Source organism: Rattus norvegicus, chromosome 7 (genome assembly GCF_021556685.1).
Source record: "Rattus norvegicus strain SHRSP/BbbUtx chromosome 7, alternate assembly SHRSP_T2T, whole genome shotgun sequence".
NCBI lineage: Eukaryota > Metazoa > Chordata > Mammalia > Rodentia > Muridae > Rattus > Rattus norvegicus.
Window position 1 is genome coordinate 142,399,440 of NC_141540.1, and position 12,839 is coordinate 142,412,278.

Sequence of the window (12,839 nt, forward strand, 5' to 3'; positions counted from 1 at the left end):
TGGGGCATCGAGGTGCGGACCTAGCAGGGTAAAAGACAACTATACTCTTTCTATTTTATAGATTTTTACAACAACATGCAGGTGCATAGTTGAGAAAAAGAGACATGGAAGGCTTCTGTGACAACTTCTACCCCACCCCAACCCCTACCCTCCCAAAAAGTAGCAGGAAGCCATTACAAAGAATGCTTAAACTCTTATAAAATGTAATAAGGATCTTGAACTTAGCTCCCCACAATTAATGGCTTTTGGGGGTGGGGAGTGGTATGACTCAGTTCTATTTAAGGGGAAGACAACTGACAGTCTGACCGTGGTTTCTTGGGTATCTAGATAATATAAATTGGACTTGTTTTTCTTTTTCCTTTTTTTTTTATTTTTAATTTTTTTTGGGGGGGGGGAAAGGTCACAAGGGTGAGAGTGGACATAAAAGGGCAGGGAAATGACTGCGATCAGGTTATATGATGTGAAGTGCCCAAATATCCAATAAAAATATCATGTTGAAAAACTGTATACATCTAAAAAGAGGATCCTCAAAAGATGAAACTCAAATGGTTAGTAAACCAAGAGACATCTAGCATCCTTGGTTGTCAGAAAAATGCAAATCAAGACTACTTTGAGATTTTACCTTACATCTGTGAGAATGACTGAGAAAACAAGATAAGACAGTTATGGTATGAATGGGAGGATTTAATTGGGAGGACAATGGAACAGGCAGTTGAGCTAAGAGATATAGGGAGAAACACCTAAATGTAAGTGCCATTGGTGGGGTAGCATGAAAAACCAATACAGACTGAGACAAATGAGGGCATAGCCAACCATTGGATCACAGTCAAGGTTGGGGATCAATATGGAGGAGTTAGAAGAAAGACTGAAGGAGCTGTAGGGGATTGCAACCCCAGAGAAACAACAGTGTTGACTAACCCGGACCCCCTCAGAGCTCCCAGAGTTTAAGCCAATAACTAAGGAGCATACATGGTCTGATTCATGGCCCCAGGCATGTGTAGCAGAGGACTTCCCTGTATGACCTCAGTGGGAGAGGATGTGCTTAATCCTGTGGAAACTTGATGCCCCAGGAAAGAGGGATGCTGGTGGGGGTGAGGGGATGGTGGGTGAATGGGTGAGACAGCATCTTTTGAGAGGTGGGAGAAAGAGGTGAAGAACTTGGGGAGGAGGGACAGGGAAGAGGGGCAACTTTTGGAATGTAAATAAATAAATAATTTAATTAATTCATATATACATATTTATATATATATATATATATATATATATATATATATATATATATATATATATAGAGAGAGAGAGAGATGTTAAATCACCAAATAATGGGGGAGACAGAGCCCCCACTAGACATCCTATCAGAAAATGAAGTTTTCAATGCCAGGATTGAGTGACATCTAATTGTGTGTGTATCCAAAGAGGTTCCATGGGAACCCCCAAACAGCACAGCTTGTTGTCAAAACTATAGGTTGCTCTACACAAACCAATGGCAAGGCCCTAATGCTAAAGACAACACCTATGCAGATCATTGAACATGAAGAATTCCAGCTGGTGCCTACACAGAGAGCTCTCACCCCTGTATGCTACTTAGGCAAGTACTCTGCACGATTCCCAAAGGAGAGATATAAACACCAAACCAGCAACAGCTACTTTAATCTCCATGTCCTGCCTGCAAGATGTGCTTGTGCAATTGGTGGCACAATGCTGTAAAAGTGAAGTAATATTTAATTCCATTTAAGGCCTACTTCACAAGATGGAATCTATCCCCAGCACTACTTGGGTAACCAAAAACCTGAGACTAGATAGCCTAGGAGACCTAGGGTAATACCAAAAATTACTGTCCTACTAGAAGTACATAGTAATAAAATGACTACTAATGGTTTTCCGCTTCATGTATAGTTCAATGTCATGTTTAGTTATCACCAGCAAAGCTGGTGGGATCAAATGCAGAGACCCAAAGCCAGATAATATGTAGAGAGGGAGAGATCTTGGAACTTCATTGCAAAACAAAATGTCTCCATCAAATCCTTCCCCTGGGGGCTTATAGAACCCTGTGTAAGAAGAGCCGAAAAAAAGTGTCCTTTGGGTATATATTCTGGCTTTTAGTTTAGTGTTTCTATGGGATTGCTGAGTATGTGAATGACTGCATTTCTCAAGCTATTTCTTGTGCTTTTTCTTTTTTTCCCTTCTGTTTGTTGGTTTGTTCTGATATGTTAATTTTACTTTATCTTATTATGCTTTTCTTAATTATTATCCCTCGGAAGCCTGTTTGTTTTCTAATGAGAGACAGGAAAGGGATGGATCCAGATGGGAAGGAAAGTGGAGAGGAACGTAGAGGAATAGAGGGAGGGAAAACCATGTAATCAGAATATATTGTATGAGATAAAGAATCTATTTTCAAGGAAAGAGAAAGTTCTTTGTACATTTTATCAATCTATGTCATTTATGAGATAAGTTCCATGCCAGCATTTGCCTGGTCTGTAGCTTGACCCCCCAAAGATTCCCTGCACACAGCCTTCACAGAGTTTTATACACTGGAACGAATCTTAATTCTTGAAAGCAAAACCAATACTTTATATGATCAAGGTAACTTAGGACAGCAACTAAGACAAGACAAAAGATGTTAGCAGATTACAGATAAAGGAGCCACTTTATTAAAGTATAGGATGGAGGGGTGATCAAAAGGCTGACTGAGCAGCCCTGGAGTGAATGAGTATGATATATGAGCCTTTAAGGGCAAAGAACTACATTGTGATAGCTGTACTTGACTTGACATGACTGGTTCCTATGGAGCTGTGACTAACAATTCTGAAAATGCTCTGTAAACAAAGTAGCACTTTTTTGAATCCAAAACACATGTGTTCTGCGCTAAACCTAAAACTGTTCAAACATAAAGGGAAATAGAGACAAAAATATAGGAGAAGGGCCAGAGGATGGACACACACACACACACACACACACACACACACACACACACACACACACCACACACACACACACACGTGATAGACAGACAGATGAGATAGAGCCAGAGAGAGAAAGCAGTTAGGAACAGGCTCACGTAAGTTTGGAAGCTGAATCTCATTGGTCCCAAGGCAAAAACAAAACAAAACAGACTGATGGTGTTAGGAAGAAGGTATGGATGTGGGCAGGCTGCTAGCTGTTGGTTGGTTGCTGCTGCCTGTTGTTGCTCATGGTTTATGAAGTAGTTGTGTGCAAAGAAGAAACAACAACAAAAAAAGTAGAAATTAAATATCCTGATGGTGAATATCGAACTTGCCCCGAGCAATTTGAAACCCCCTAATCAGCAGGAATTAGTCTAATGATCACATTGATCCTTTCCTTTCTATCTTCTTTTTCTCTCCTACCCAACATTATAGGGCTGGAAAAAGAGAAGGGTGGAAAAAGGCAGAAACCAAAAAGTATTAAGCATTGGCTACAAGTGGCATCCAGATAGGGGGCTGGGCCCAAAGGGAAATTTGATTACAATGCCACAGAGAAAACAGGAGAGGATGAAGGGATGATTTTTTTTTTAAAGATGATGGCAAAAAGATAACTCCCACTTTGCTTCCTGAAGGGAGTTTTCTTTTTGTTCCTTTTTCATCCTATATTCTGTTTCAAAAATGTTGGGAGAATGGCTGAGCAGTTAAAAAACTGTGGGTGAGGGGTTGGGGATTTAGCTCAGTGGTAGAGCGCTTGCCTAGCAAGCGCAAGGCCCTGGGTTCGGTCCTCAGCTCAAAAAAACAAAACAAAACAACAAAACAAAACAAAAAAACCCAGAAAAACAAAACTGTGGGTGAAAATGGAAGGGCCCAAGAAACTATATATATACATGAAATGAAAAATCTCATTTATGAATATGTTCCAGAGTTGGCCATGCAACTGGAAAAGTTATGGGTGGAGTTCTTGGGAGGCAAGGAGTGCCAGAGGGAGAGCAGGGAACGGAAATGCTCAGTCCTGTTGACAGAGCAAGAGAGTGTGATTTTCCCAAAGGATGAAGGAGGGAAAGAAACCTGTGATGCAAGAGTGGGAGGAGGGGTGGCCCGGGATTACAAGATCACCATCAGCTTTCAGTAGTCATAGAGTCCTATGCCTGCTAATGGTGTGGAACTCAATTATGACAAGATAGGTTGGCATCCTATAGAAACGATGCATCTAAATCACTTTCGAGAGCCCATGATTTCATATGGGATGCACTCGCCTTATGTCAAACAAATTCTAAATAACAAACTACTCAAAATAGAATTATTCCCCAGAGCTAGAAGGGATTGTTGACAGCTATGCTAGAGGCTGGTCCGCAGTTGCAATGGTTGACATGGTAGAGGGAAGAAGTTGAGCATATTGAACAGTGAAATAGAGCAAGGGGTTAAATATAGTAAAGTATCAGTTGCTGGGTGAAGGGTGGTACTGTGATACACAAGAACATATTTGTCCTTCCCAGTCTGCTCCTCTGTCAGTAACATCATAATCTCCTGGGTTCATGACCAATGGCCTGGGAGAGAAAGTGAGGTGGGAACTGCCAACTGAGACCTCAGGCAGCAAATGTGCCTGGCCAAGAACAGACTTTCAGAAGGCAGGCTTCGGTGAGACAGCTCATTTAATTGGGGAATGGGGGTAGACAAAGGCTATTTAAACCTTTTAGAGATGAGTAGGGGATATGAAGTGAGTGTTCATCATTGGCCAGGCCCAGGGTGCTGGGGATGTCTCGTTTGCATAAGGAGAAAATCAAGGTGCTGCTGGGTAAGGGGAAGGAAGTTTAATCTAGCTACCCGCTAGATGACCTCCTTGGGTGTGGCAATGTTGAGGGGAAGACAGGACTACCTGCACCAGGACATGCAGGCCCAGGGCAGGGGGAGGAGGCAAGTTGTCCTACTCATGCCGATCTCAGGATTGGATAGACCTCAACACCACTCTACCTCTGGACTGGCTTCTTCCACTCCCATGGCTCTCTGGTCCCACTCAGATTCAATTTGATAGCACTACTCTAGGACAGTGATGCTTAGCAGCTTTAAGAACTTGGAACAAAGTTGAGCAGCCCTGGAAAAGGTCCACCTCATTTACAAAGATTATACTAGGCTCTGGAGAAGACATCATTGATTTATTTTCAAAGATTCATCTCAGCTAGGAAGAAAACCATATCAGACCCAGATGCAAAGCAGATGTTGTTAGAGTCCTTGGCACTTAAAAACGCAAATACTAAATGTGAAAAAGTTATTAGATCATTAAAGGTACAGGCAGCACCTATGGATGGTTGGATAAGTGATATGACCAATATTGGTTGTAATGTGTACCATTGATAATATCATAGGCCGTGCTATGGCTAGACGTCTCCAACATAAAATTTCGTGGTATTCAATCGCAGGAAGAACAGTCATTTGCAAAGAGACCGGGACCAAGCTGCTAAAGGCCTCAGATATGAAAATGTTCAGTGCTGTAATTGTGAGAAATACTGTCAGTTGCAACAAAATTGTGAACAAGGCTTCTCTAAAGGCAATGCTTTTTCTAAATATAAACCAGAAAGAAGGCCTAGGCTTCCAGGGATGTGCAGGTGATGTGTCAATGGTTACCACTGGTCATGAAAATAACTGTAATTCTAAAACAAATACCTTATTATCTTATTAAAAAGGCTCTGGCTATCCCTGTCCAAGAATGTTTCTACACCTGAATGCTTTGGGCAAACACAGTGATCTGTGGTGATAACGTCAGAGGGGTCTCACCACTAATTCCTAACAAAGGCTGTTAGCACGGAGGGGACACCAACAGCTGCAGACTCGTGTTCTCTCTGAGGAAGATAACTCATGTGGAAGGAACACTGAACTGACATTTGTTGACTATTTCAAAAGGGAGAGAAAAGCACAAAGGGAACATACATTAAATTTATTTATAATGAAGGAAATAAAGGCTCCCCCAAAAAGACTATCAATTTGAGAAGGAAGGAGCAGGTGAGGGTGTGAAGTGAGGAAGGGAGGGCAGGGCTGGATGGTGGAAAAAGAAGGGGTAAAGTGATGAAATTCAATGTATTTTAAAAGGTATTGAAATAAAATAAAAATGTGAACTTAAATGTGAACTACAGAATACTAACAAATGGAGACATATGCAGCTGGGAGAGGGAAAAGTAATGACACCTTGCATAGCAAAGCTACAGACTTTCTATATGACACAAATAGTAACAAAAAATACACATGGAAAGGCTTATCATTTATGGACCAGCTTTATTTAGCAATTACAACAAAGCAAAGAGCATCAAGAAAAGCAAAGACATCACATGAGCTCAGATTCTACCTCACAGGACCAGTGACTGGGCGGTCACAGTTACTTAAAAAAGGTTTAAGATGTTGAAAAATGGGGTTTCACAGGCCATTGGAAACTAATGAAGAGGTGCTCATTTCTTGAATAGGACCCAGACAATGATTTCAAGAATTAAAATGACAGAGACACCCTTTCACAGGCAGCCTCAGTGTTAGAGGTAGGGAGGCAGGAGCCTGGAAACCAAATACAGCATGAAGCACCAAGTGTGTGTGAATCATGATGTGAGCTCAGAGCATGACTATCAAGGGATGAGCAGTGGGGACAGACAGATGAGCACAAGGACACAATTTCCTCAGCACAAGAAGAGAGCAGAGGTTGGTGTCCAGCAAGGAGAAGGCCCTGAGCACAGGGTTCTGAGCACAGGGCTCTGCAGCCATGATATCTGGGATCAGGGTAAAGCTCTAAGAGACAGAATTCATGGCCTGTAGCTCTTCCTGGTGGAGGAGGTGGTGGTGTACTTGATGGTGGAAGAGCTGCCACCAGAGGAGCTGAGTCCACTGCTGATGCCTCTGCCACTGCCAGCACTGAAGCCACCTCCAATGCTGTGGCTACCACCATAGGAGAAGCTGCTGCCTCCTCCCAGGCCTATGCTGCTGCTGGCACCACCTGCACTGCCATAGCCGCTGGACATGGTGGACTGCACCATGGCTGTGAAGGAGGAAGAGGAAACCACAGATATGGTGAGCACAGTGTGACCAGCTGATGCAGTCACAAAGGATGGGAAAGTGGGGGCTGGTATGGAGGATACTTACAGATGTTGACTGGTCCAACGCCCTCACCATTCAACCTAGGAGAGGAAAGCAGCAAGTGAGAAATGGGCAGACATCATCTTAGACCCAATGGGAAACCTCAGTCTGGTGAAGATTCAGGGAGAATCCCTTAGAAAGAGCTTTTTGTGGCTGTGGTTTTGGTTTTTCTTTTTAATATTTCTTTACTGATTCTATGCATTTGAGTTCGACTGTTTTCAGATACTCAAGGAAAAGGTATTGGATCCCAGTAGAGACAGCTGTGAGCCACCCTGTAGGAGCTGAGAATTTCCCTCAGTAATTCCAGAAGAGCACTCAGTGCTCTTAAACACTGGCCCAACGCTCCAGCCCAGCAAACGGTTTCCTGAAGGGACCAGGGTGGCCACAGCCAGTGCTCCCTCCTCTCCTGCTCAGTGATGGCATCATGGAGGAGTCCTCAGGGATTGGAGTCCATACTCACCTGCACTCCTCTCCTTCCAGCAACGTCCTGTAGGTGGCGATCTCCACATCGAGGGCCAGCTTGACATTCATGAGGTCCTGGTACTCCTTCAGCAGCCTGGCCATGTCCTGCTTGGCCTTCTGCAGGGCGTCCTCCAGCCCTTCCAGCTTGCCCCTGGCATCCTTCAGGGCCATCTCCCCACGCTGCTCAGCCTCAGCAATGGCAGCTTGCAGCTTGGCAATCTGGGCAGAGACAGCAACAAAAGCAATTGTGGAGAGCGCATCTCTACAGAGCCTGAGCCACACCCATCGGTTTCCAGTGAGCAAGAGCTAGAGGACAGCAACAAGGCCAGTGTCCCCTCCATTTCTCTGAGTACCCACCTGCTTCTTCACGTGGTCGATCTCAGACCTCAGCCTCTGGATCATGCGGTTGATCTCAGAGATCTCCTGCTTGGTGTTGCGCAGGTCGTCCCCGTGTCTGCCAGCTGTGATCTGCAGCTCCTCATACTGAAGTCAATGGAAGAGAGAACATTTGTGTGACTGTCACATGCAGAAGCAAATCCACCTCTAAGTGTCACGCACTTTCGTGGATGAGTTGACTTTTCCTCATGAGAAGCTTTAGGAGACCTCAGACTCCATAGCTCCCTCAGGAAGAGAAAATGTTTTCTAGTGTCTCCTGAGGACTGGTGTTCAGAGAACAGCTCAAGCAGAGAAAGAGAGAGCATTGAACGCATTAATGGGAACTTTGGTTCTTCTCTATGTTCTTTATCATCATTCTATAACTCAAGTATAGTACATTTGCTGTGAGAACACCCCACGTTCTGTTCCATGGGACTTCAATACTAAAGTCAGAGACTTATGGAGTTCAGTGTGGGTCCCACACATCCTGATCTGCCTCTAACCCAGGACTCACTTTTGTCTGGTACCAGGACTCAGCCTCAGCCCGACTTCTCTTTGCAATTTCCTCATACTGGGCCTTGACCTCAGCAATGATGCTGTCCAGATCCAGGCTGCGGTTGTTGTCCATGGAGAGGACCACAGATGTGTCTGAGATGCGGGTTTGCATCTGAGACAGTTCCTGCAGAACAGAAAGTGACAGGGTCAGCTCTATTTGTGAGGATCCTATCAATTTATAAAGGATAAAAAAAAAAAATAACAGGACTGGGAAGGACGAAGAGAGAGAGAAGGGGAGAATTTGGGTGCTTACTGCCTCAAAAATAACTCTCAGGAAGTTGACCTCATCTGCCAGACTGTCTGCATTTCCTTGTAGTTCAACCTTTCTCATAAAGGCGGCGTCTACATCCTGAGGAATCCATAAACAACATGGAATGTGGTTAACTCTCTTGCCCAGACCACCACCTCTGTCTTCATGACAACCATTTCTTTGGAATGGCATGGACAGACAAGGCCATTTCTGTCCTTCAGGAGAGAAACAGGACCCTGTGATTAGTTAACTCACCTTCTTCAGGGTCACGAATTCATTCTCTGCGTATGAGTGCCTGTTGATTTCATCCTCATACCTACAAGAGGGAGGGTGCACCACATTGGAGCCATCAAACGGATGTGCCTCCAACCTAGATACCATTCTATAATATGTCCACATGTGGCTAAAAAGTGTTCTTTTATTAAAGAATTCATTCCTTTCCTGTCCTCCAATGTCCTATAACCCACCTTGGTCCAAGGCTTTTGCTCTCTCCAAATAAATTAGCATTCTCATCTCTGTTAGTATGATTTCTTAAGTCATAGAGCCCTTGTCCCTTGTCTACATTTGGGCTTCCATCGTTATAAAGTTGGGAGACTGGGTTCCTCCTTCCTCGTAACTCACTTGCTCTTGTAGTCCTCCACTGTGCCCTGCATGTTCCTCAGTTCTGAGTCCAGGCGACCCCTCTCTCCAAGGATGCTGTCCAGCTGTCTGCGGAGGTTGTTGATGTATTGCTCAAACAAAGTCTCCAGACCCTGACTCACGGTCTTGGTGCCCTGCTCCTGCAGCAGGGCCCACTTGGTGTCCAGGACCTTGTTCTGCTGCTCCAGGAACCGCACCTGGATGGGTGGAATGTAAGAGGAAGAAGTTTCAGTTTCCTCCTTCTGTGACGCCTTTACTAGTGTGTATGTCCTCTCAGGCTCTCTGACTAAACCCATTCAGTGTAGTTAGAACCTGGCCCTGGGTCTGGGACAAACAATCCAGACTGAAGCTCCTAACACCACCTCTCTAAGGAGTGTAGAGCTCTTTTGCAAGGCCCTGGCAGCCTAATGGTGTGTTGTTGGGGTGAACTTCAGCTTAATGAAGCTGGCATTGCTCCCCACAGAACTCTGTAGAGATAGAGTACAGTCATCTGTCCTGTGAGTCTTTAGGTCCTCTCAGTCCATTGGGATCAGACTCCTTTATGTGGCAACCTCTGGGGAGAGGAACTTTGACCCTGATTTCCAGAAGTAGGCCTAATGGTAGGGAACAAAAAACCAGGACAGAGGATTAACTAGGAACAAAGGCAACATCTGAGCCAAGCCTGAAGCCTCTTCCCTCCACCTCCGTTCAGCATTCAGTGCAGACACACAGGCTGCTCTAGGAAGCACCCAGTCTCACCTTGTCGATGAAGGAGGCAAACTTGTTGTTGAGGGTCTTGATCTGCTCCCTCTCCTCAGTCCTGACGCGCTGGATGGTGGGGTCGATTTGCAGGTTCATGGGTATGAGGAGGCTCTGGTTGATGGTGACCTCTTGGATGCCTCCAGGTGGGCAAACTGGGAAGCCGGCTCCCCCATAGCCACCACCAAAGCCAGCTCCAGCACCAAAGCCAAGGCTACCTCCAGCTCCTAATCCATAGCCGAAGCTTCCTCCGAATCGGCCGCCATAGCCTCCTCCAATGCCACAGCTGCCCCCTCCGATGGAGATCCTCTTGGAGCTGCCCACACCACAGAGACTCCTGCTGCCAAAGCCAGCTCCTCCACACACTGCACGGGAGCCACCACTGCCCCTGGAGCGGCACACAGACACACTGCTGAAGCCAGAGCGGGTGAGCCCTGGCAGTCTGGCTGAGCCCGCACTGAAGCCACGGTGGCTGGTTTGACTCCGGATGACGGTTTGGGTAGACATGGTTCTGTGAGATGAGAGGAAGCAGAGGAGAAGTGGAGAGAGGCAGGGCAGAGCTGAGGAGATGAATGTGCTGAGCTCCGGGCAGCGGCTTATATATGGTACACATGGTCTGAGCTGGGTCCTGAGGTGAGGTTGCTGAGTGGGTAGGGCAGGGCTTTACAGACAGTGAGGTCACACCTCGATTACTTGAAAATGTTATGAAATACTCAGGTTGCAGTTTTGCAGCAAAGACAGCTGCAGTACATGTTCTGACCTTCGTGAAAATACTCCTACACATAAAATATACAAATAAATGTAACAACAGAAATAATTGGTTTTTCTAGAACCTATTAAGCATTATTGACTTTAATGTTTTGATTGTTCAGTTTTGAAGATACATTTCATTCTTGTTCTATTTTAGTCATAGATCTTGAAAAATTCACTGTAATTTTTAGTTCTATATTTTTCTCCTCGTATGATTAAAAAAATTTGCATGGGTCTTTCGGCTGGATGAATAGTGTAAACCATGTGTGCACCTGGATCCCTTGGAGGTTGCAGAGTGAATCAGATCCCGTAGAGAGGGATTTGTGTGCTCCGAGTCATAGTGTGGGAAGTGGGAATTGAACCCAGGACTTCTGGAAACCAGACAGTGCTCTTTACCACTGACCCATCTTTCTGACCCCTCTGCTAGTACCTTCTGTGTCCAGGAATCCAGATCAGCTTTAATCCAGATCCAGTCTTTAGTGCATCAGCTGCTGCTTTTCCACTGAGTTACCTTTGCTTTCTCCTTGCTGCTGGCTGCTTTTGGAAGTCACTGTGTTTCCAACATCTTCTGTAAACTGACTTTCCTTAAATCACAAACTACGCAAGCCTTTCAAGTGTTGTGAACTGACAGAAGTTCTTGTAGGTAGCCCGGGCTTTTTGAGTCTCCGTACAGAAACTAAAAGTTTTCCTCTCAAGATCTGTGAAGAACTGTGTCAGGATTTTGACAAGGCTTGCACTGTATCTGTTCATTCCTTTGGTAGGACTTCTTTTTTGACTGTGTTAATCCTACTGACTCCCTAGCCTGGGAGGTCTTTTCATCCTCTGATGTCTCCTTCACTTTCTGACTTCAGCACCTTAAAGTTTCTATCGCAGGTGGGATTGGTCTTTTCCTCGGGATGGGTCTCAGGTTGGACCAGTCACTGCCTGGCCAATGTCTCATCTCTGCTCCTTCTTTGTCCACGCCCTTCATGTGGACAGCACACACTTGGGGTTGAAGCTTTTGTGGGTGTTTTGGTGTCCTTATCCCTCCACTGAGAGTCCTGCCTGACTACAGGAAGGAATGGGCCACTTCAGGCTCCATATCCCCCAGTGCTATGAGTCTCAGCTAGACTCACCCTCGTAGGCTTCCTGGAAGCTCCCCCAACCCAGGTCTCTGGCTTGTCCTAGAGATGTACCCCCCCTCATGCTCCACCTCCATTCCTGCCTGCCTCCACACTCCTGGTCCTCTCTCCCCTACTCTTCCTAGTCTGATCCCCTCCCTTCCTGGGGAGTTCTTCTAACACTCTGCAGGCTCCCATATGTCCAGTGGCCTTTGCCTTACTGAAGCATTTACATTTCTGAGGTCCCATTTACTAATTGTTCATGCTAGTGCCTGAGCTATTACTGTTCTGTTTTCCTTTTTTCCCCCCAGGAGGTTGTCTCTTGTATCAATGTGCTCAAGAATATTCCCTAATTTTCTTATATTAGATGTTGTGTATCTGGTTGTGTTCTTTGATTCTCTTGGACTTGAGTTTTGTGCAGGGTGATAAGTACAGATCTGATAGTTTTCTTCTATTCACAGAAATCCAGTTACAGCCACACCACTTGTTGAAGATGCTTTCTTTTATTCCATTGCATGGTTTTGGCTTCTTTGGCAAAAAATCGTGTATCCATAGGTGTGTGGGTTTGTTTTGGAGTCTTTGATTCATTTCCTTTGATCAGCCTCTCTGTTTCTATGTGAATAACCTACATTTTTACTACAATTGCTCTGTAGTAGAGATTCAAACCAGGGATTGTGATGCCTACAGAAGTTCATTTATTGTGCAGGATTGTTTTTAACTAGGCTGGGGTTTTTTCTGTTTTTTTGTTTTGTATTTCTATATGAAGTGAAAGTTGTTCTTTCAAGGCCTGTAAAGGCTTGTATTGGGCTTTTGATGGGAAGTGCATTGATCTGAAAATTGCTCTTGGTAAGATGTTTATTTTTACTCTGTTAAGCCTACTTATCCCTGAGTGTGGGAGACCTTCCCCTCTTCTAATGT

At 44.9% G+C, this 12,839-nt stretch overlaps 1 protein-coding gene across 1 annotated transcript; it reads right to left on the reverse strand.

Moving 5' to 3' along the window:
• Positions 1-6,189: 6,189 nt before the first annotated feature.
• Positions 6,190-10,678, reverse strand: LOC102553726 (keratin, type II cytoskeletal 6A-like). The gene is made up of 9 exons (XM_087559565.1): positions 10,072-10,678; positions 9,316-9,530; positions 8,950-9,010; positions 8,698-8,793; positions 8,404-8,568; positions 7,872-7,997; positions 7,513-7,733; positions 7,059-7,093; positions 6,190-6,954 (listed from the first exon to the last, which is right to left on the reverse strand). Exons 1-9 carry the CDS (start codon positions 10,576-10,578, stop codon positions 6,722-6,724), a joined length of 1,659 nt encoding a protein of 552 aa, XP_087415691.1. The 5' UTR covers positions 10,579-10,678; the 3' UTR covers positions 6,190-6,721.
• Positions 10,679-12,839: the final 2,161 nt, after the last annotated feature.

Coding starts and splice junctions, on each gene's coding strand:
- LOC102553726 (XM_087559565.1), bottom strand. CDS start 10,578: ATGTCTACCCAAACCGTCATCCGGAGTCAAACCAGCCACCGTGGCTTC. Junction 7,094..7,512: donor CTGGAAGGAGAGGAGTGCAG/GTGAGTATGGAC, acceptor TTCCTCTCCTAG/GTTGAATGGTGAGGGCGTTG. Junction 6,955..7,058: donor CGTTGGACCAGTCAACATCT/GTAAGTATCCTC, acceptor CCTCCTTCACAG/CCATGGTGCAGTCCACCATG.